The sequence below is a fragment of the Haemorhous mexicanus genome, chromosome 1, assembly GCF_027477595.1.
Source record: "Haemorhous mexicanus isolate bHaeMex1 chromosome 1, bHaeMex1.pri, whole genome shotgun sequence".
Lineage (NCBI taxonomy): Eukaryota > Metazoa > Chordata > Aves > Passeriformes > Fringillidae > Haemorhous > Haemorhous mexicanus.
In genome coordinates this window covers 123,686,165-123,708,559 of record NC_082341.1, presented here as the reverse complement: position 1 = coordinate 123,708,559, position 22,395 = coordinate 123,686,165, and the positions used below count along the sequence as shown (strand labels likewise).

At 43.9% G+C, this 22,395-nt stretch overlaps 1 protein-coding gene across 1 annotated transcript; it reads right to left on the bottom strand.

The window, feature by feature from the left end:
• Positions 1-639: 639 nt before the first annotated feature.
• VXN (vexin) lies at positions 640-20,230 on the bottom strand. Its single transcript, XM_059861522.1, has 6 exons — positions 20,000-20,230; positions 17,015-17,070; positions 10,721-10,856; positions 6,735-6,793; positions 4,978-5,063; positions 640-3,632 (listed from the first exon to the last, which is right to left on the bottom strand). The coding sequence occupies exons 1-6, from the start codon at positions 20,061-20,063 to the stop codon at positions 3,446-3,448; spliced, it is 588 nt and encodes a 195-aa protein (XP_059717505.1). The 5' UTR covers positions 20,064-20,230; the 3' UTR covers positions 640-3,445.
• Between the last annotated feature and the right edge of the window lie 2,165 nt (positions 20,231-22,395).

Here is a 22,395-nt window from a genome sequence, read left to right as displayed (position 1 = left end):
CAGGGAGTAAGTCATCCTCTAGTGGGGAACTGTGAAGTCTGGGTTCATGGACCATGCCTGCACCATAAACTTTTTTCCTTGTATCCTGAATTCTTTCCACTTGCAGTCCTGAGTCACCTTCCCTGGGCTGGGCTCCTGTGGTCCTGTGCCATCCACCTCAGGCTGAGCCATGGTTCAGCAGGGGCTCTCCAAAGCCAGGGCTGTGTTTGAGGTAAGTTCAGTGACTTTGTTGACAATTCCATTGGCTTTGTTCTCTACCAGAGCCTTAAATCCCTTTCAGGAGTCTCTGTCTTGGCACTCTTATTTGAAAGGAGGGAGGTAACACAAATGTTGTGTCTGGGATGTGCTTGGGGTCAGGTGTGTACAGGTGTATCTGATTTCTAGCTGCTGACAGTGCCTGGGCTTTTCTCTGCACATCTGATAACAAAATGGCTCTGTCACCTGTACAATACTGGAGCTGCTCACAAATACACTTTCAGGCTCTGGAGAACAACCTTCATGCTCTTTGCTATCAGATATTCACCTTTTTTCAGTACCATACACCCTCTTTTACTTGCCACTAAATGCTTCCCATAAACTCTTAAGTCTCAGATCCATATGTAACCACATGCTATGTGTTTATTTTGTTGTTTGTTTTTTGGGTTTTTTTTTAAGAAGAGAACATAGTTTTAAATCAATAAAATAAATACTACAATACAAAAAATCTCCACAGCAGTTCCTGGAATACAAGGAAATTAAATATGCCTCTTGTAAATAACTCTTTCTCTTGTAGATCCAAATTATAAATAAATAAATAAGAAAAGCATAAACACACATAAAAATACAGCAGTTATTAAGAAGAAATATTAATATTCTCAGCCTCCATCCTCATTCTGCTCAGAGCTATTAATTAATAAATTAAATACCACTTCTACAATGCAACTTCCTCCACAGGCAAAGCTCTTGCTGCCCTGGACTGTGTTTGAGTACTCTTTGGGCCATGTTAACTACAAGGGCAGGTACCACAAATGTTCACTCTCTTAATTACAGCTAATTCAGTAAATGGACTTTTCCCAGTGTCTGTCCATCACCCTAATTTTTCCTTTGTTTAGGAAATGAGACCAAAAAAAGGGAAGCAGTGATTGGTCTTCTCCCAGCTCTTTGAATGTATGTACTGCAATGCAGGGGAGGAGTCCCACTGAATTTACTAGGTTTGCCTATGTGTGCAAAAATACATATGTGGGTTTCTGGCAGGAGTTCTGTGGGCTGAGGAGGGGGCTGAAGTGTGGTTAGTGATATTTGTAAAAAGTGTTTCAGGAAACTCTTGACCATGGCTCCAGCTTGGCTCAGTCATAGAGGACCTGATGTTGGCAGGGTCAGGGTGCTCAGACTTTCACACAGGATCAGTGTGCCAGGCTCTAATTTGAAGGTGGGGTAGACCCCTGTCTCACAGGGACCTGTTCAGGTGAGCAGCCTTCAGTGGGTGTCAGCATTGCTCTCTCATGCCAGGGCAAAGAACACATGGTCACCACTGGGTCACCACTGCCAGCACGTGGTTCACAAGGAACTGTGTTCTCCTTCTTTCCCAGGAGCAAGAAGTAAAAGCTGGAGAGCAGATCCTCCCTGTCTTGGGCTGCTGGGCCAGAGAAGGACTTTCACCTTTGGTAATGAAGAGAGACAGTCTGTGTGCTTTCAAGGTGCAAAGTTTTCCTCTGGCCAGTTGAGCACGTCTGCTGGAGGAGCCTGTGACTGGAGCAGTGACAGAGAGCTGAACAGGAGGGCTGGCAGAGGTATTTCATGGAGTGCCTCTCTCTCCTTGGCACACTCTGGACTGATTTGGCTCTAGCAGTATGAAAAGCCACAGTACCTTTTGAAGCAAGAACTTCCATCCCCATCCTACCATGTCCAGCCCTAAACAGGTTTTGCTTTTGCCCTCCTTGCAGCCATCAGGACTATATGCTCTGTAACGCTACTGGCCTGCTCCATTTGTTTTCCCATTCCATGAACTTTGGTTGCTCAGGCTGTCAAGCTGCAAACCTCTCCTGTGTGCTGCTCCACCCTGCTCAACCCAAAGCCAGAAGTTCTGGCCGTCTTTCCCTCCCACCCAGGTGGTCCCCTGGTACTCCTGAGGTGGTGACCCCGACCAGGGCCAGCTGCCCCTCACTACCATAGCACTGTCTGTGATGGCATCTCAGTGCATTTCACTGCACAGGCTGCAGGCAGGCAAGTTGCAGATGGGGGCTCCTTCTCTCTGCTGCTGTCACAGAGTCAGACCTTTATTTTTAATTTACGCCTCGGTGCATGGGCGGTTAGATCAGAGGTCATCATTACTACAAACAACAGGAGATACGCCTCCTCTGACTTTAAATATAAAGTTCTGTATTTAGGGAAACCAGTGGTTTTTTATAATAACTTGGAGAGCACTCACAGAAGGCAAGTACTGCTCGTGGCTAAAATAATATTGTCCATAACAGTGGTGAAAACTTTTTTTATAAAACTTGTTTGTTCCTTTTTGAGAGAAAAACTGAAGAGGACCTGACCAGCAATTTCTAAATTGAAAAAAAAAGAGAGAAAATTTTTTAAAGCAAATCCCATTAAATCCATCTATTCATAAGCACAGGTCTCTTACATGCAAATATCTTATACTTAGTCACTTAGTTTCATCATTTACATACTTTCCTTCCTCCTGGTATTTTGTGCACTTTATGTAATATCCTTTACCACATGGGTGGAGGGTAAATTGCTGACTACCATTTCACTTATAAGCAGGTTCTACAGCAAACAGTATCCCTTGAGGGTATCCTGTTGCTCCTAGTTTGATCTGACAGAACAACTTAAAACACAAATCCTTGTCACATAGCAAAGTTTGGTACATACGTTTGCAAACTTGCTCAGTTCTGGCCCATTGTTTTAGAATTTTTGCATCTTTCACTCCTGCCTTGAAACATCAAAACCGAAGGAAAAGAGATGTTTAGCATGTGTCATTCAGCCAAGCAAATCGCGAGACGAGGTTTTTATCTCATGATATGAGAGGGGAAGGACGGCCGGCAGTGGTGCACAAGCAGATCCCTGGGATTTAATGGCACTCTGTAATCAGTCTGTTGCCTTGCAGGAATGCACAAACCTCTTCGTAGGCTTCTCTTGTTGCAAGTCCGAGCTCGTTCAGAGAGGACATAGGAAATGGTGAACGGGTCAGCAGCAGTCTCAGCATTGAGTCAAGAGGTAAATCTAGTGGGAGAGCTGGGATTTTAGTGTAATGCAACAAGGAGAGGCCACTGAGTTGCATCATATTCATCATTTTTACATTTGTTAGCCTTTCTCCCACTGTTCTGAGGCAATGGCATCAAGTAATACAAAAGGATATCATTTTCCTGGATGAGCTGTGCTGTGTCTGTTCCCTCATTGATCCTAAAGCACCTTGTCCTGCTAAAGGACCTTCTGCCTTTCCAAGGGATGCTGAGCCTTATCAGTCCGCCTCAAAGGCACTGTTTGTTGCCCCAAGGTACTCTGACTTCTTCTTGTGCTTCATCCACATCTTCCTCAGGAGGCTGGGTGTCCCACACAGGTTGCCTCCTGTCAGTGGTAGGGAAGCTTCTGCTCCTGGTGGCAGGGACAGGTCATACTCTGTTGTCTTCCTCCAGCGCTGCCTGTGGCTAACAAGTAAAACACAAAGTGTGTGCAGAGTGCTTCTCCCTGGCCCTTCTTCCCTGCTTATGGCAACCAGCCCCTCAGAACCAAGGGCTGAAATGTGTGCCCGTGCCTGGCTGAAAGGGTGTGGCCATGCCTGGCCCAGCCCTGGGACTGGGAAGTCTGGAATGAGCAGGGGCTCTGTGGGTCAGGGGGCTGGGATGCTGCAGCTGCCACCACTCAGCTTGGGGCCCTTGTTCCCTCAGCATCAGAGGGGACACTGACACAAGGGGACAGGCTATAAGTGGGACCACTCCAAGTGCATCCTCTCTAGCACTGGCCACCCAACAAGGAGTGGGGGGATTGCCCAAGGAGAGAGCTGGGCCCTTCCACCAAAGCCCCAGGGACCACATGGCAGGGATGAGCTCCACGGGCTGAGGGGAGCTTCCATCTCTGTGTGTGGAGTGTGAGGACTCTGTGACAATGAGCTAGTTACTGTCCCTCAGGTGACAATGGTAGCATCTCAAATCCCACCCAGACCCATGTCTGGGTTAACTGCCTGGTAATAAGTGTATTTGTACTATGGTCAAGCTGTTCCTTAATTAGACTTTAGGACATACATTTTTTCTTCAATAATTACATTTTCTAATCACATTTTAGGGCAAATATTACAGACTTCTTAGGGGGAAAATACTTTTATTTTGAATTACAATGATTTTTTTCCCAGTGATAAAGTAGAGCTGTAATGGGCACAGAGATAGCTGTATAAATGGCCATGGCTGATAATAAAATCAGTATAACCTTTAGCAATCTGTCCCTGCCTTTGGGAAGCAAGAGCCATGTCTGGAGGGTGGGAAGTGAGAGGAATGGCAGATTTGTCTTTACAAACAAGCTGTGGGTCTGCTGGGAGATAAAACTAGCTCTGGGAGAGAAAAGAAACAACAGGAGGGATGCCACTGTTTGATGAATGGAAAAAGAGATTTGCTTTTACAAATAAACTTTAGGTTTGATGATAAATGAAATTAGACATTGAGAGATGAAAGAAACGATGGGGAAGAAAAACGCCTCAATTCTGTAAGAATTAAAAATTAAAAGGGAGGGTTGTACATTAGAAGGAAATCTTTGGTATCAAGTGTATCTGGGAGTCTGTGCCTCTCAAGTACCTCAGCCAATGGGGAAAGAGAGAAGGGAAATGCAGCTGGGAAATTAGGATAAAAAGGAGGCCCATCCTCCAAAAATTTGAGAGATCCCAGGGGAATGCCCCATGGCCTCTCCCTTTATTCAAATAAAACCAGGAAGAACTCCCCTGTCTCCTTTTTGGACATCAACCTCTGGGGTGTGTGGATTAATTTTCCCAGCGAAGGGACTTACTCTTCCGTAGAAGCGCGGTCGTGTGTGGGCGAGCCCGTGACAGCCACAGCTTTCACCGTGATATGGGCGACTGGAGAGGGAGGAATCTGGGGGAGGGTAAAGCACATCATTAGGAAATGCCACTGATGAGTGGGGACAGCAGTTCATCTGAGGAAAGAGGCCGTTTTAAGAAAACCAATAAATGCTGTAAATCTCTTAACAAGAGAAAGCAGGTTAAGGATTTGACAGCCCAACTCTCACCCACACAATTGCCAGTTGCTCACGTGAATATTCTCACTGAGCTCAGCACAGGACTTGAGTGAGCCACAGTTACACCTCCTGTCAAAGAAGGGACACTCTGAGAACTTTTTATTCCCTAGTTTTTGTGTTTAGCTTCCTGAGGCAGTGAGGTTTTGTGCAGAGTGAGCAGCCTGCTTCTGGCTGCTCCCACCTCCAGAGCAGCCTGAGAAGCAAATGTCTCAGCCTTCACAGCTCCTTGAGCATTCAGAGGAGTTTCCCTGTTTTGTTGGGTGCTGCTTTGTGGTGTGGGGGCACCCTGGTTATGCTCCAGTTCTGCCACGGTCCCACAAGTGCCCAATTATCCACTTCCTCCTTGTCTTATTTGATCAAAAATTGCCCGCCAGACCTGAGTCAGGTTTCCCCATAAACAGGTCTCTGAGAACAGCATATCCTCCAAGAGGGTAAGTGTAAGTGTGAGTTGCCCAGAAATAGAAAAGAGGAATGTCAAAAATTGTGAGGTGATCTCATTAATTCAAGCAATAAGCACACTTGTTGATTTTACTGGCAATCCTGAAAAAGAATGTTCATATTATTGTCACTACCATAACTGGTCTTAAGCTTTCTAGGGCTATTTCTCCTAGGATTAATTTGAGACTGGGTACATTTAGGTGTGTTTTTCAAGTATCCTAAGACTTAGAGATGTTTGAAATCAGTTTTGCAAGCATCCTTTGAAATTTAACTATGTTAATTATTAGTAGGTTCAATTAGATTCATTACACTAAATAACATTAGTTTTAACCATCCTTAAGTATTGTACTGTCATTTTTCTCAGGTGTAGCCCAGCTATCAGCTAGCAAGCATGCTTCAGCCATCCAAAAGAGCCTCTGAAACCATAAAGTTTCAACAGCATGGTCTGGTGCTGGCCAGAAACTATTCAAAATATTTTTTTTTCTTTGAAATGTTAGTTTTTATTAAATGTAGAGGCTATGAAAATTAGGGGGGCACTGTAAGACAAAGAAGGGAGGGAAAACATTTTAGTAAAGGTAATTTTTAACCAATTTTTTTTTTTTTCTGTCTATTAGAGAACACATTTTGGGGTTTGTATGATAATTTTCCCATCAACTCTTTATTTATGTTTCTGACTTTAGAGATTATCTTGTCAGGTTGGAATTCTGGAGAAAACAAATTATTTGATGCTTGTTCCACTTGAGAAATTATTTTTATCCCAATTTGTGCAATTCCCTGAGAGACAAGAGGCTAATTTCTCCCAGCTCTTTCAGGTGGCTGAGCATCCAGAGCAGGAGCCTGCCTGTTTCCATCCCACAACTCTTCCTGGTTCCTGAGGGGCAGTTCTCTGTCCTGTGCCAGTCTCTGCTCCCAGCTAAGGGATCCTCTGGCATAAATCATCTTTCAAGCTTTAACAAGGGCTGTGGAATCTGCAGGTGCTGCAGCAGACTGACATGCTGTTACTGTGGGACTCGCTGATGGGTACGAGGTTTTAAGATGCATTGGTGGTTGGTCTTTCTCTGTTTGCTTACCAAAGATTTTCCATCCAACAGATGGTTATAGGACTTGGATGACTCTTGTTCAGGAATTCCTGCTGCAAAGCATAAGAAACATGATATTAGGTGCAATTATCCCATTGGCACAGCTTGTATGAAAAACCTCCTTCTGTGCAGTAAAGTCCAGATATGGACAGAGCCCACATGCAGGTTACAGTCCCACCAGATTTGATTATAGCCAAAAGAGCAGAGTGATCATCTGTTGTGATGTCAGAATAAGTGATTGTGGAGCTGCTGAAGTCATTCTGGAAAGTCTCTCAGCTTGCTCCTGGACTTTTCAAATGAGATGACGAGCTGCCCTTAGCAGACCAAGCAAAGTGGGAGCCTTTCCCCCTCTGTAAACACTCACATATTTCTACAAGCAAAGAGCCCAAATGCTGCTCTCCAGCCCCCACTGCAGATTTGTCCTGCCTAGGAGATCATTGTCTGCTTTCTGTATTGCACTGGGGAGTTATTTTAACCTGGACAGAGATGTGTGCTATGTCTACCCTGTCATAGGGAGGGATTTCCAGCTTTCTGCCTGAGTGACATCTCTCTCTCTGCTGTCCTCAGCTCTGAAGGTTACTCTTCAGTTTCAAGTAATTGTTCATCTGATAACTTATCCATGGATAAATGCTCACTGACATTCCTGCCCACTGTGCCAAGGAAATATATGAGTGAGGGATGCCAGATTTTTTCATGTGGCCAAATCCTCCTATTTGGCTGGGGGAATGTGGACCTCTCTACTGCTTTGACTACTTTTTTGTATTTATTTAAAATACAAAAAGTTATATTTTGAATATAAATAACAACAGCAAATTCGGGAATAGCCAGGGTGCTTCTTCGAGTGCTCTCTCCAGCATGACTTAGCAACTGGAACTGTCTCCCCTATCTGGGGGCAATATTTGACTGTGATAAATATCCTAACTAGCTTCCTTCTTCCTGCTCCACCCCCCTCCAGTAATTCCATTAGGTACCTTACTGTATCCCTCACATCAAAGTTAAAGCAATTACCTCCTCTCATTGTGCATATTAGGTACCAACAGTATCCAGCAAGTGGATCAGCAGTGCTTCAGCTCATGCCCATATTTTTTCTTTTTATTTTGTTTTGTTTTCTCTTACTTTGTCTGATTCTTCCCTTCAGCCCATCCCTCTTATTAGATACAGAAAATGCTCTTGCAAACTTTTAGCAAAATATCTAAGCAAAGAAAGTCTTCATGGCTTCAAGGTTTGTAGCTGCTCTCCTCAGGGCAGTGGTGGCTGGATGCAGTGTGAATTCTACTTCCAGAATGCTGGAATGGAGTGTCCTGCTTTGCTGTTTGTGCAGGATTTCTGATGGTACAATAAACATGTTCATGGCCTCATCTGTGTTCTTTCGTTTGTTTGTTTGTTGTTGGTTCTAATTTAAGCTTAATTTCTAAGTTTTGCCGACTCATTTCCCTTTCTCCCATTTTGAGACCTGTTTCCCCCTTTTCTGCTCCTCTTTTTAGATTCCTACAGCTTTTCTCTTGTTTGCACCTATCTGTCATCCTTTACCTCTCATCCCCCCTAACAGCAGAGACCAGCAGTCCCTCCTTTCTGCCTCTCTGGCTCTCTGCCACCCTTTACCCTGTAGCCAGTCCCAGCCACTGCTTCTCCTGTCCCTGCTCCAGTCCTGAAGCTCCTGCTCTTTTTTTCAGCCACATCTTGGCTCTGGTCCTGAGATCTTTTTGAGATCTTTTCCTGTGGTCCCAGGCTCAGTTTCTTCCTTTCCAGTTTCCCAGGCCCCACTTGTCTGGTTTGTTTCTTAATGGGATGGCTTATGTGCAGTGTGGTTGCAGACCAACGATGTGAGGAACACACACCTTTGTGGACCTGCTTTAGAGATTTAGCACCTTTTAGCATCCAAATGTCCATTTATCTTGGGAAAACGTGCCATGTGGGATTTCTTCAAAGAAATACGACTTGACTGCATCTGGGTGATTTTTCACAGGAGCGCAAAAGACGTGTTTTTGGTTAAAAGGCCATCCCATGTGAAACTGCACAGCCCTGCTCCACCTTCAGTCTTCCAAACATAACACACCAGTGTTGGAGGAGCTGAAAGGCCACTCTGCTTATGTTTACTCATCTCCTTGGTTTTGTATTGGCAAGCTCTATTTTTCCTTCACGGTTTCTCACAAATATGCTGAACAAGTTTTGGTTGCCAAAAAATCAGGTCTGTGGCTGGCATCCAGAATCTGAAAATCCATCCCTGATGATTATCTTCTAGCTGATCCTAAGCAACTGAACAGGGATCTTATATAATAAGATGACTCAGGCAAACACAGTAATTTACAATTTATCATCTCTAAAATATTGTCAGGGAGTGTTTATGACTCTGAATAAAGTGAGTTTATGACTCTGAATAAATTGAGCAATGCCACGGTCATTATCTCATTAATTCCACTGGATATTTTAAGTGTGAAAAATGCATATTTTATGATTGGCTTTTTGCAAATATTAAAATTAATATTATATGTGTTATGTTAGAAAGCTATGCTGTATTAATTTTCTTAAGTAGTGTGTTAAATATAGTTTTAAGTTATGACATAATGTTAAAATAGAAACTGTGCTATGGAAGACAGTTTTTTTCAAGAGAGGACTTGCACCGAGATAGCAGCCACAGGACATCTAAATCTTTGAGAGAAAAAGAATTTATTGCTCCATTATCAGTAGAAACTAACTTCTGGCCTCTCTCAGCCCTGAAGACACTGTTAGGATTCAGAGGAAGAAGCTGACACTGACCAGACAGACTCCTTTGTTTGAATGAAATTTATGCATCATGTATGACGTGTATGAATCTGCAACAGGCTATTGCTTTTAAGGGTTAATCCTCTATTGATGTGTGTCCTTTTTCGGGCTTATTTTGCCCAGAAAGAGGTACCTGGACTGGCAGTTACTCTTTGTTTTTATTGTTGTGTATTGCCCTAAATCCTAATTGTCAAAATTTTTATTATTCTAATTATATTACTATTTTTATAACCATTTTATTACTATTCAACATTTAAAATTTTAAAAACAAGTGATTGGCATTTTTCACATCGGCACAGAATTATCCTCCAGGTACACAATAGAGAGCCTGCTTCTCTGCATAAGCGGCAGGCTGCGATACCCGACAATGTTCTGGAGCCAGGGAGGAACGAAGGGCTTTGGTTCTGGGTGCCAGACTCCGTGTCTGGATGGGCTGTTCAGGTCCAACCCGGCTAGCTGTGGACCCCTGCCCACACAATCTTACATGGAGAAAGGCAAAGGACTAGAAGCACTTGTCTCCACGTGGGGACCAGCATCCTACATTTATTTCCAAGGTGGGAAAGAGACTGTCCCCTTCTTGTGGGGGACTTTTATACCTGGGGAATGGGGGATGGAGGAAGAGGACCACAGCCAGTGGGATACAAGTGAGGAGGGGAGAGGGGAGGGACTGACCAGGGGAGAGACCACCACCAGGGCTATTGGAGTTGTAGGGGGATATAATATAAGAAAATAGTGTTGAAAGTAATCTTACCCCTAAGGAGTTGCAGCTGGGCCAACTATCAAAGATTAGGAACAGGCCTGACTTTAACAGGCCACAGCTGTAACCAATGGGAAGAAGAGTGCTGTAAAAGAGTGGGTTGCCTGGTTGAGAGGGTGACTGGAGTCAGTTGGTTACTTTGTGAAGGAGACAGTCAGTGCTCTGAGGAGCTGCCCACGAGAAACACCAAGAAGGTGTGAAACTCTTGCAATAAGGAAGTAACAGTATGGAACCCCTCTGCAGTGTATAAGGAGAGAACAGTATGGAACCCCTGCAATAAGATGGCAACGTGGGGTGAGGGAAAAACCATGTGATAAGAGAGGGGAATAACAAACCATGTGATATAACATAAACTCTTCAGTGGGATATGAAGACTATTGAGTGCAAATCTCCAGTCACCCAGTGTGAAACAAAGCTAGATAAACTCTTTAGTGCCATACAACAGTAGTGGACTCACCAGGGTGCTGGGCAGGGCCCTTGCTGGGGCCGGCTCCGCGCTGCCCACGCTGCCCCGCACTGCCCCGCGCCTCCTCCTCGTACAGCGCACGCAGCAGGTCACCCTGCTGGGACCGGCGCTCCGGGATGGCCACCACCTGCAGGGGACAGCAAACACCCCGTTACACCCGGCCCCGAGCATCAGGTGTGACAGGAATAGCGGTTTTGTCTTTACAAACAAGCTGTGGGTCTGCTGGGAGATAAAACTAGCTCTGGGAGAGAAAAGAAACAACGGGAAGGATTCCACTGATTGATGAATGGAAAAAGAGATTTGTTTTTACAAATAAACTTTAGGTTTGATGATAAATGAAATTAGACATTGAGAGATGAAAGAAACGATGGGGAAGAAAAACGCCTCAATTCTGTAAGAATTAAAAATTAAAAGGGAGAGTTAAACATTAGAGGGAAATCTTTGGTATCAAGCGTATTGGGGAGTCTGTGCCTCTCAAGTACCTCAGCCAATGGGGAAAGAGAGAAGGGAAATGCATCTGGGAAATTAGGATAAAAAGGAGGCCGCATCCTCCAAAAATTTGAGAGATCTCAGGGGAATGCCCCATGGCCTCTCCCTTTATTTGAATAAAGCCAGAAATGACTCCCCTGTCTCCTTTTTGGACATCAACCTCTGGAGTGTGTGGATTAATTTTCCTAACAGGTGTTCTCGAGAGGTCATGGGGGAGCTGAAAGGCTGCTTGTTCTTCCTGCTGCTTTGCTGTCATCCAAAGGGGATTTTGTCAGGTGGGGACTGTGGGATTTGTGGAATTCTATTTGGCTCCAGCTTCTGTGCTGTGTACAGAAGTGTGGGAAAATCCTGCTGGGTCTTTCTGGGACCCAGAAACTTAGTTGCACCTTTCTGTATTCTCCCCAGGAGGCTGAGATGTGCTCTTTTCCAAGCCCTACTGAACAGGATATGCCTCTGAGATAGCTCAGATTTATTTTCTTATTGCCTCACATCTTGGGCACCAGTTGAACTTATGCAATACAAACTACAAATGCTGTTTTCTTATGGTCTCTCCTATCTTTTGAACTTGCTTACATATTGTACCTGAGAAATGACTGCAGAGAATACGAGGCAGAGAGGAATCGTGCTCCTAGAGATTAATTTTCACAAACATTGGCTCACACAGACAAACTCACTGACAGCTGCAACTTTGAGCATCAGCCCCTTCCCCTACCTCCATCTCCCACTGTCCCTGAAAACGAGCATGAACAAAATCAAGTTATTTTCTAACCAATTACGACTAAGCCATGGCACTCACTGTCCTACCACAGGCAACTGGGGATGCCAGAGCTAATGTGAGTTTGGAAAAACAGGGAGACACCTCAAAGAAGTGGATTCGTCAGGACTGTTCTCAGGATGGTCTGGAAAGAGTTTTCTCAAGAAGATCAAAGTTCCAACAGCAGGGACAGAATGTTTCATACTTTGTTGGGTTTTTTTTTATTCTTCCCTAAAGAGTTGCTGCTGTCATACAGAGAGCCTCTTAAACAGGGTAAAGATCCAAACCAACAAGGAAACAAGACATGTGGCAACTATTCAGACTATTTCCTATTAGACTAACTTATGTTGGAAGACCATGAGAAAAGCAATTAGTTGCATCTAGCTGATGACTGGCAGCTGCTGTCTACATGTTTTAGATATAAATATAGTTGTTTTGCCTCAAGACTGAGACAGAAACTGGCCAGTTCACTATGGACATAGAAAAAGCCTTAATTCTGTCTATTGCTCTGCCTTCTAACACACACTCAAGATAAAAACAAGACCCTATTCAAGCATGTCCCTTCACACCAAATGGTCCATTTCCTCTAATTAAGTTTTAATTCAATTTGCCAATAATCTGCAATATTCTGTGTATATGATTTTTTACACAGACTTAACAACATATGCAAACCCATGTTTTCCAAAACGGGAAAGAAGAAAAATCCCAGCCTAACCACTTTTAATTCTTTTGTCTCCATGTACCCTCAGGAGTCTGGACAAGCCTATATTACCTAAATCCTACTGACTGGTAGGATGAAGAGCAGAAACTGCCTAACAACAGGCAAAAATACTTCTAGAAAAGGCAGATAAGGCAACTAAAGCCTAATCCACGGCTGGATAGGGGTTTCCCCCTATTTCTGCAGATTTTGACACACAGCCTAACATGCTCCATGTGCTGTAAATTACTTAAAGACATGCCCAGTGTTCAGTTAAAGGGACTACTGGTGTCCTTGAAGACAAGCACATGCTAAAGGAGGCTGCAGCCAGCTCCCAGCTCTACTGGTCACAAATTTGGAGCTGCCAACAGAGCTGAGCCTCAGCCTTGCTCCAATGCTTCAGAAAGATGGTGATGCTGGTTGTGAGAGGCCTCCTGTTGCTGCTTAAGCTGTTGGCACTGGCTCCCTCCCTGCTGCCCCTGGAGCAGTTCCAGCACCTCCCCATCCCTCTGCAGCAGCTCCTTCAGGCTGCAGGCTCCTGTTTCCAAACACCCTGACCACACGAACCTTACAAGCCGCTCACCAGGGCATCACCCCCTTCCCCACGGTGGCACAAGTGGAGATGCCCGTCCTCAGGACTAATATGATGGACTGTGGCTGGCAGGGGTCTCTAATGACAGCCCTTGGAGTTTGCCTCGTGTGAACCGAGCTCTTCGAGCTTTCAAGGAATGCCACAAAGCTCAGCTTTTCCCACCATCTCTGGAAAAATGTCCAGTGCTCTCGGTCACACTAAGTCTTTGCAGGTGTGTGACAGAAAAGGTCATCAACCCTCTGCTACTGAGACACCTGTGGTCATTTATTTTGCATTGTCATGGAAAGAGCATTTTTGGTAAGTAGGATGCTGGCTGCAGTCACCTCTAATCCTGAAAGTGGCTTATTTGATCAGTGTAAACCACCATGGACTTGAAACTTAGCATTCTGCCTACATGTTGCACAGGATGAAATACAGTTTGGGGAAAAGAAGAAGGTTTTTATCTTGATTAATAGCAAGAATTATTTGGGCACGTTGTCTGTGTTTTTGAGATTCCTTGTTACGCATGATATCAGTAATGCCAAAACACCTTCAAGCAGCAGAACCTGTATAAAAAGTTACAGTGCCATTTTCCATTACATGGAAACAACAGTGCAATCTCTATAACATATTTTCAGCAGGATATTTTTTTTTTTTTTTTTTTCAGCATTTGGTTGTAGCACATTTTGGGAGTTCCTTATCTCCTAATTCAAGATTTCACAGCGACTTTGGCTACCTCACCCATTACTGTAATACATAAAGACTTATCTAGGTCAGGAAACTAAACCTGCTGTAGCTTGGTTTTGATCTAAAGTGGAGCTGACATTTCTCTAGGGTACCTAGGGTAAAGCAGAAGGATCAACTGGGAGTCACTTTTCTTTTCTAGACATACCAGGAAATTTAAATCTGTGCAAATGGCAGAGTCAGCCAAACTATGCAGAATTAGCAAACTGCTCTCTAAAAACCTACTGTTTTTAGAACCTGTAAATCCTTTGACTGGCCTAGTCTGCTTGCAGGACACTGACTCTGAAATCAGAGCCCAGCAAACTCTCTTTTTCTGGACTTTGCCACGCACATGAGAGCACTGAGGCCTGGCATACCCCCTGCTGGAATTAGCTGTGTTCAGAGGGAAGGAGCACAGAGGACACAAGGCAGTCACAGAGAGGCTCTTCCAACCATCCTGATCCTGGACTTAAAATCCCACTGCCAACCAACAACTATCCAGAAAAGATGACAATTAAATATTGGATAAAACTTTGAAAGTTAGAGTCTGAACAACAATGTGCTTGTTAGTGGAGAAAATTCCAGATTTGTAGAGTTAAGTTATTTTGATGGCCTAATGCTGAGCTGGTTTTTAATGTGGCAGTTCTAGCATGCACAGGGATATTTTCTGCTTTCTTGCAAAGTAGACAGGTACTGGTGTCCAGACAGTTCTCCCCAGGGGATTTTGGGGCTAGAAGAAGAAGGAAAGGATCCACTAACACTGGAAATAACTCTTCATAGGGCAATAGGAACTGCAAACATACATATTGGTGAAACACTCAGCTGAAAAATAAGGTGCTTCCTTCTTTCTGTCACCCTTCCACAGTCATGATCATGCTTTTGGGATGAGTTTCTTTTATGTGATTGAAGTTACCCCCCACAGTCAGTAATTTGAATGTTAAATCACTTAATGCTACACTGCTTGAGTATTTCTGCTGGGAAAAAAAAAGGTCTGGCAGATGTCCACGTAGGTTGCTATTTTTGTCCTTGCTGAGGATTAAAGTTGTGCATCCACTGCAATCACCAGAGCAGAAGATTTCATGTTAGCTGAGGCATTTCTACAGCTCTGACTGCAGGTGCAGATGTAAAAGTGAAAAATAAACAATCATTCTGCAACTTTTCTGTGGGTCTAGAAATTGGCAATCACAGCTTCCTCACAGGCACGTCTATTCCAGTATGTGCAATTTCCTTCAATGCCTGCTTATGAGCTGCAAGCAGCTGCATCCCACTGAAGAAGGGGAATGTCTAAGAGTTGCCTGTGCTCAGTCAAACACTTTGGTTTGAGAGCCATCCTTGTTTTTGTAGCTGGAGCTGCAGACCATTCCTCAGGCTTGGTGTTCCCACTGCTAATATGATGCTGCCTGCATCATGACTAAGAGCCAATCAAAGGACATCCTTAATTGGGGTCAGGAAAGCCCCAAAGGAAAAAAAACCCCAATCCTCTTAAAATATAGCAACAAAACAGGGACTTTCTTATCTTATTTTCTTAGGCTTTTATGAGTACAGTGCTGCCACAGCAGCTGATCTAATCCAAATTAAATATTAGGTGCTTCCATTTAGTAGAAACAACTATCTTCTGAGATTTGGGACAAGATAACAGACATAGAATTTCCTTTGATTTTGATGTAAGCAAGCTGAATTTTTTTAGCCAAATAGTTCTACGAGAAATAGAAAAAAAAAAGTAAATCATCCAAGTATTTTGTTTCATCAATTCAGAAGAGTTCACTTTTGGTTTGGACTTTTCTGTTTTTATATTGCATGGACAACAAAATACACCAAAGGTTTAACAAATGAAAGTGGGGTATCTCAAAATGGCCTTTTTTGGGTAACACTCCAGCATGACTCATCTTTCTTTTGGAATGAAGAGTAATTTTGAAATCTCAGCCTGAGCTATGGAACAAAACCAACAAAACCAAGACTGTCACAATTTGGGAATATATACCCATGCAGAGTTTCTACCCAAAAAATGACAGGCATGTTACTGACTCTTCCTGGGGACCACTTCAGGTGTCCTGTGATGTACTGGGATCCTGTGATCTGCTTTAATAAACAAGAGAGAGGGTAGGAGTGAATGTGATGAGGTTTTTTTTCAGTACACGGGTAAGTGTGGTAAGCAGGAGGACCTACAGTTCTGTGGGGAGATCAGGGAATCAGGAATACAAAGAAAAGGCTCTTGGAAAATGAAGATGGATCTGGGAAGCAGGAAAAGGCATGGAAAAAGGGAAGGCCATGGAGTGAGATACTTCAGCAAAGTGCTAGATAAGAGACAGGTCTGTGGTGAGAAGAAATGCTTTGGCAGAAGAGTCTCAAACTTGTAAGTGCTTTGACATGCAGAAGAGGCTGTCATTCCTGCAAATCAGCTAAAAGGATTGTGCAAGGGGTTGTGAATGGGTCAAGTGGATTTCAGGAGGGAAAACTGTCTCTGAAGACAAGAAACCTCACACCCATGTGTGAAAGCAGCTGAACTTGCAAGACATTTACTCAGAGAATGAAAAATGCTCAGTTATTTTAATCTGGGGGGTTCCTCTGTGCCCTCTGCACCGAGGCTGAGGCAAGAGCAGGCAAGCACTTCTGGGACCAGGGGACAAACATGATTATTGTTATTACTTGATTAACACTGATATGATTTGGGGTGAATTGCTTACTTTTCATTCCTGCAGGTGTCTCTGGACTTACTGTGAAGGCTCTATGGACAGTAATGAAGTCCGTGATTCCCTCAGATGGCCAGGCTTGGTAAGCCACTATGTTTATTTTGACTGGCTCTGCATGGCATGACCCCTTTTTTATAAATTTTGTTTTGTTTTGTTTCAAAGCACTTCTGTAACTAAACTGCAGCTTTACAGAAACTCCCCCTTCTGTTTCCCACCCCACTCCCTGCATCAGACATGGATGCCCTTCTTTACCCTGGAAGATCTGCTTCCCATTTACTCACAGCACTTTTGAGGGTATGCATAGCCAACTAGAATGGGAAAAAAAAAATAAAACAGGGAGAGGAAAGGAGATTTTTCTTACACTCTTTGCAAGGATGTGCTGTGAAGCTTTGGCTCGTCTTCGGGCAGGACTACATGCTGCAAAGAGAAGAACAGGAACATGGTCAGGATGCTGTGGAGGTGGACACATGCCCCCCAAAGTCCTCTGTAAGAATTCACTGGGGACATGGTGGGAAGAGGGGGGAGAAGAAAGGGTTTAAGGAAGATTCCAGCTGAAACAATCCAAAAGTCCCTTTTGATGTGATCTCAGAGACCATGCTCTGGCTACACAATACAGAAATCCATGGCCACAGCCCATCCTGAGTTTCTGCACCTCTCCCACAGGCTTCCAGGAGGAGCACTCCTCCTCCTTTCTCAGTTTTCATCTGGCCTCCCACCTGCCAGTACTTCAGGAGGAAATGAGTAGTGTATACATTAACATGGAGACTATTATGATTTTATCTAGAGACTTTTTATCAATAAGCTCAAACACCCTCATGACATTGATGCACTTTCACTGCAGGATGTACCAAGCACAGCATTTGCACTAAGCCTAATTTTTTTTTTTTTAATTCTCAAAATTACCTGTTCTCTTCTTTATCTTGGGACATTTTCCTTAAAGTCTTTGTCTAACTTTTTATTTCTTAGGCCCACAAAGACACCAAAAGCATAGAACCACCAGCCAATAGATACACAGGGTGCCAGGGCCACAAGCCAAGCTTTTGTCTGGACTGAAGTGATTGGTTTTGGGTGATGGTTTTACTGGATTAAGTGAATACTCTTTAAACTCTTGTTTGAATTAGGCTTGAAACTGGCCAGAAAGACTCTATGGTCATCCCAGCTCTCCCCCTCATCATATCTACCCTGCCTTGCTAGGGTAGATATTGCCTCAGGCTACCAGAGCTACAGGATTTAGCCACCAGTGGCAGAAACAGGCTTGCAGAAAGCTGCCAAATGTGGAGAATTAACTCCAATTCTAAAGGCTGACCCTGGGGGCAAGGCACGTGAATGGGGGTTTCCTATTCAGGCTCTGTGTATAATCCCAAGGCTTTGAGGAGCCAGGAAGGTTTGGCACAGCATGATGGGTGACTCCTACTCCCCAGGTGAGCTTTCCTTTAGGTTGTTGGCATACATTTCACTTGCAGTGCTTATCACTGCTGTGTATTACTGTGTGCAGAGTTTTGGAGCTGTGGAAGCAGCTGGAGGTCATCCAAGGCTGCTCCTTGCTGGAGCCAAACTCCTCTCCTCAGATGGCAGCAATAACAAGTGCCTGGGCTTTCCAGGGCTCTGGTACAAGCAGAGCTGGCAGTGAGACCAAAGTCACTCTTCCTAGACAGCTTGTGTGTGTCTAACAGCCATCCCTCCACTCCCCAGCGAGGATGTAAGTCCTGAGCATGGGGAGCCCACTGGAGAGGAAATTCTGGCCTGTGCTGTGGCTGCCGTGAAACAGGACAGGAAAATGGGAGGGTCCCTGTGAGCAGCCCATTGCAGCTCAGGGCACTTCCACACTGAGCTTGTCACAAGGAAGTTATCTGCCTGCCTGGAGTGTGCTAAGCTGTCAGTGTGATTACAGTCTGCTCTGCACCGTGTGATGTCCTCAAGGATCCTCACTGTCTTCTCCTGCAGGACATGTTTTATATTTTAAACCATGCTGAGTGTGGGATGAAAGCCAGGCAAACATAATGAAGGTGGTCTGGGTTTTTTTAAACCTAGGAATATGCTGTAAGTTGTTTTTGAAGCTGTTTCCATCACCTTTACTTCTGGAATTTCGTTGTGAGAGGACTAAACTAATTGCTTCTAAGCAAAACACGGAACTGCAGAAAAATTTAGTGATGCAAGGAATTATCTTCTTGTCTCTCTGGCACTTTAGGTATTTTACCACACAGTGTAAGGAGTACAGTTTTTTAGAGATTTCTACCAGAAGCAAGTGCTCTTGTGCTGTTATAGCTGCTACCCAGGCTAGTGCAAAAGGACAAGCACATTGTGCCTAACAGTAATAAATTTGCCTACTTTCAGAGTACATATGATCCACAGCCCCTCATCCCCTGTTGTCTGCCAGAACGAGTGGCAAAAGGTTTCTAGGGCTGAAGAAAGACAAGGCATGAAAGGGAAGTCACAGCACCAGCAAACATGCAATTACTTGAATAGGCATTGAAAGAAGGGTGAATCACAGAAGTAGCCAGAAGTGACCCACTCGGGTGGGAATACAATGGCAGCAATGCAAACAGTGGGGCTGCGAGGCTGTCCCTGCAAACACCAGTTTCTGCAGAGAGCTGGAGAAGGGAGAGAAGCACAAATCCTTGCAGATGATGTGTGTGGATTTGCCTGCAAAGGATATTCATATGCATAGCCCAGATTTCGGGTAACAAATACAATTACAGTGATGGTTCACTTTGTCATTTCCACTTACATTCCAAAATTAAGCAGCTGAGAGCTCATGCTTGCAGCTTGCAAGTAAGGATCTGCTCTGGCCCCACAATTTGTTTTCCCTGCTTTTCCCTGCTTTCTTGTTGCTGAAATATGCAGCCATTGAGTTTAAACTAATTTGTTCAATCAAATGCAGGCTGGGCTTTGTCCGGTTCTTACTCTTCATTAGAAGCAATTAATGTTAATCATGCATTCATTTCCAGGGCATGGCTTTGGAAATGTTCCACTTATTGAGCCAGCAGACTTAAATTCAACATTCATGCACTTCACCCACTTCTAACTGCTCGCAGAACTTCATTCTCTTTTCTATTACACAGAAAAGCCACACAGTTGCAAGCTGTCACTTTAGCAGTTACCTCATAGGTACAGCAACACCGATTCCAGAGCTCCCAATTTTGGCAGAGTAAAGATTTTACAGAGCCACAATATTGAAGCACCTGCACGGATTAGGTCGAGAAAGCAGCAGCGAGGGCTGGGCTGCAGGCAGAGCACAGCACAGCAGAGCAGATGAGCTGCTCCCTTCAAATATTTCCCCGCTGCTAAACATCCCACCCCTCTAAAAGACAACACCACAGCCGTTGTTAGATTTTGAAGTACTCACATTTGGAAGAAATCACAGTGAAAACTTCTAAATTTTCATCGCTGCAGCTGTAAATCTGGTGCATTTTCCACCTCTCCCTACTGACTGCCTTTCAGCTTCATGCAACCGCTCTGAACTTCTGGTAAATAGGTTTCACTAATCCAATCTGGCTCTGTGATCATTGTCCAGATCTACAAAGGACAGACTGATGCTGTGATCTCATCTCATTCCATATTCTTCATTGCAACATTTTCTGCTCCCATCTGCCTTTCTATGAATAATATTAACACAAAGATTTAATTTAGCTCTTGCTTAAGCCTCTACTCAGATAGGAGCATTTTATTTTACATTTGTTTTTACCAGTGTGGCGAATCCTCTGCAATAAATAGCTAATAATTAAAGTCTAGTCTATTGGCAAATGTTCACAGAAGTACTGCAAAGATAGTTGAAATAAGTTGGGTTAAATGTGTACTTTAACACATTTACCATAAAAATTTGCTCCTTACACATAATGAGAAGATGACTCTAGTATATTAAGAAAAGCATTTTGTGCTTTACCTTTTCATTTCATAAACAAATACTGTAATCCTGGGTTTTTCAGAGTAAAATTTCAAAAGCAGATGCCTAAGAAAGGTAGCTGTGCGTAGATCTCTGTGCCCCCTGCACATCTGTGGTTGCAAGGGGAGGAAAGGTGGCTCAGTCATGGATGGGTTCCTGACTTGATGGCTCTGGGGTCTAATCCCATATTTATGCACTTCAATAAAGGGTCTTCTTGCCAAAGCTTTTAATTTCTTAATACTCCCATCAGAAATTGTTCCTTTCCACCTCTATGAATATCAGCCCCCTCAACTTCTGGTGACTTAATGCTGCCATGGACACCCAAGACAGAAAATTTTGGCTTGCAGGCTCCAACAACTGATGTAGTTGGAGAACTTTCAAGTGTGAATAATGATATTAAATTATATCAGCCTAATGAATAGCTTTCATTACCACCACGTGTGTGTCTAATTAGCACAAAAACAAGTGCTGTCTTCTCCTATAGATGTCTGCCACCAACAGTCCCAGATGGAAAGTGCCAGTGAACATGGGCTGTCGCTGTCATATTGATGAACGTTTCTTATTTGTAATAATAAATATTGGTCAAATAGACATCCTGAGCCTGGAAGCATTTTGGTTGAGTGGAAGGTGTTGCTGCTTCAAGAAAGCAGCAAGCGAAGAGAAGCTGCTGTCACTTGTCACCTCCCAGGGCAGGCTCCTGCTGTCCAGGGGCAGCAGAGCCTTTGCAGGGCTGAGGGCATTGTCCCAGGAAACCGTGCCGTGCTCGAAGCAGGCAGTGGGGCAGCAATATAATCGACCAAAAGTTCAATTAGTTTTTGATTTATTGCGCCACATGTTCTGCTTGTATGACTGATGTCATTAACATCAGGCTGGGCTGGCGCATTCATCTGTGCCCGCCCGGCTGCCTCTGAAGGCGCAGGCACTCAACAGATGGGGAGCTGCACGGGTGCGAAGGCAATTGTTTACCCCCCTATTGTCCCCGTGTCAAGCAATCAACCCAAATCCATTACCCACCGAGAAAAAGATCAGCGCACCGTCCATTCAGCACTGAATGGGGCAGAGGCGGTTATGCAGGAGGCTCTCAAAGCTTTCAAAAGGATAAAAAAAAAAAATAATGAAGACCAACACTGAATAGTCCATTAAAAAAAAAAAAGCTATAACAAATCTAACCCACTCTTTATTTCACCTTCAGATATTCAGAGTCTGATGAGAAGACGGGCACTTTTGGACCTAAGTCATTGTTTTCCAAATTCTAGGTATGACCTACAGATATTTTGAAAACATAAGATGGGGTTTAACATTAGTACAAGAACTGGGTTCTTCATCCTTTGAGGGTTGGTGTGATGTAGAGACTGGAGTGAGACTCTAGAGCTGGTCACCAGCTGGCATTCACTGTGTTACAAAGCAGATAGGCTTTGGACACACCTTTACAAGGCACAGGATGGGGACAAATCACTGTAGAGAGCTGCTGAAAGGCACTCACATCACTTTCAGACAGAAAAATAGGGCTCAGGAGGACAGATACAATGTGTCTCATCTGGGATCTGCATTCTTTCTGCAGGGAAATGAATTCTGCCCTGTCCATGAAAAGGAGTTTTCTTCTTTATTTTGTCCAGATCTTGCAGAGTAGTTGAGCACTATGAATGCTCAGGGTTTTGCATGAAATCTTAACATGGCTTCAAGAGAAAACCTGCACATATTGGGCTACTTTTTTCTGCCTCTGTGGGAGCTATTTTGGGCAAACGTCCAATGTTGGGTTTAGCTATGAAATAAGTGTAATTATATCTGCAGGAAGTGTAGTGCAAAAACTCTACTGCATGCTACCTGATAAAGAAGTGTAGGCAGTAATTTTAGACTTG

Excerpts from the sequence above, each read along its gene's own strand:
- VXN (XM_059861522.1), bottom strand. The coding sequence starts at position 20,063 with ATGCACCAGATTTACAGCTGCAGCGATGAAAATTTAGAAGTTTTCACT. Across the intron at positions 6,794-10,720 it reads GGGCCCTGCCCAGCACCCTG|GAATTCCTGAACAAGAGTCA; the intron begins GTGAGTCCACTA and ends GCTTTGCAGCAG. Across the intron at positions 3,633-4,977 it reads GACCGCGCTTCTACGGAAGA|CCACAGGCAGCGCTGGAGGA; the intron begins GTAAGTCCCTTC and ends TTTACTTGTTAG.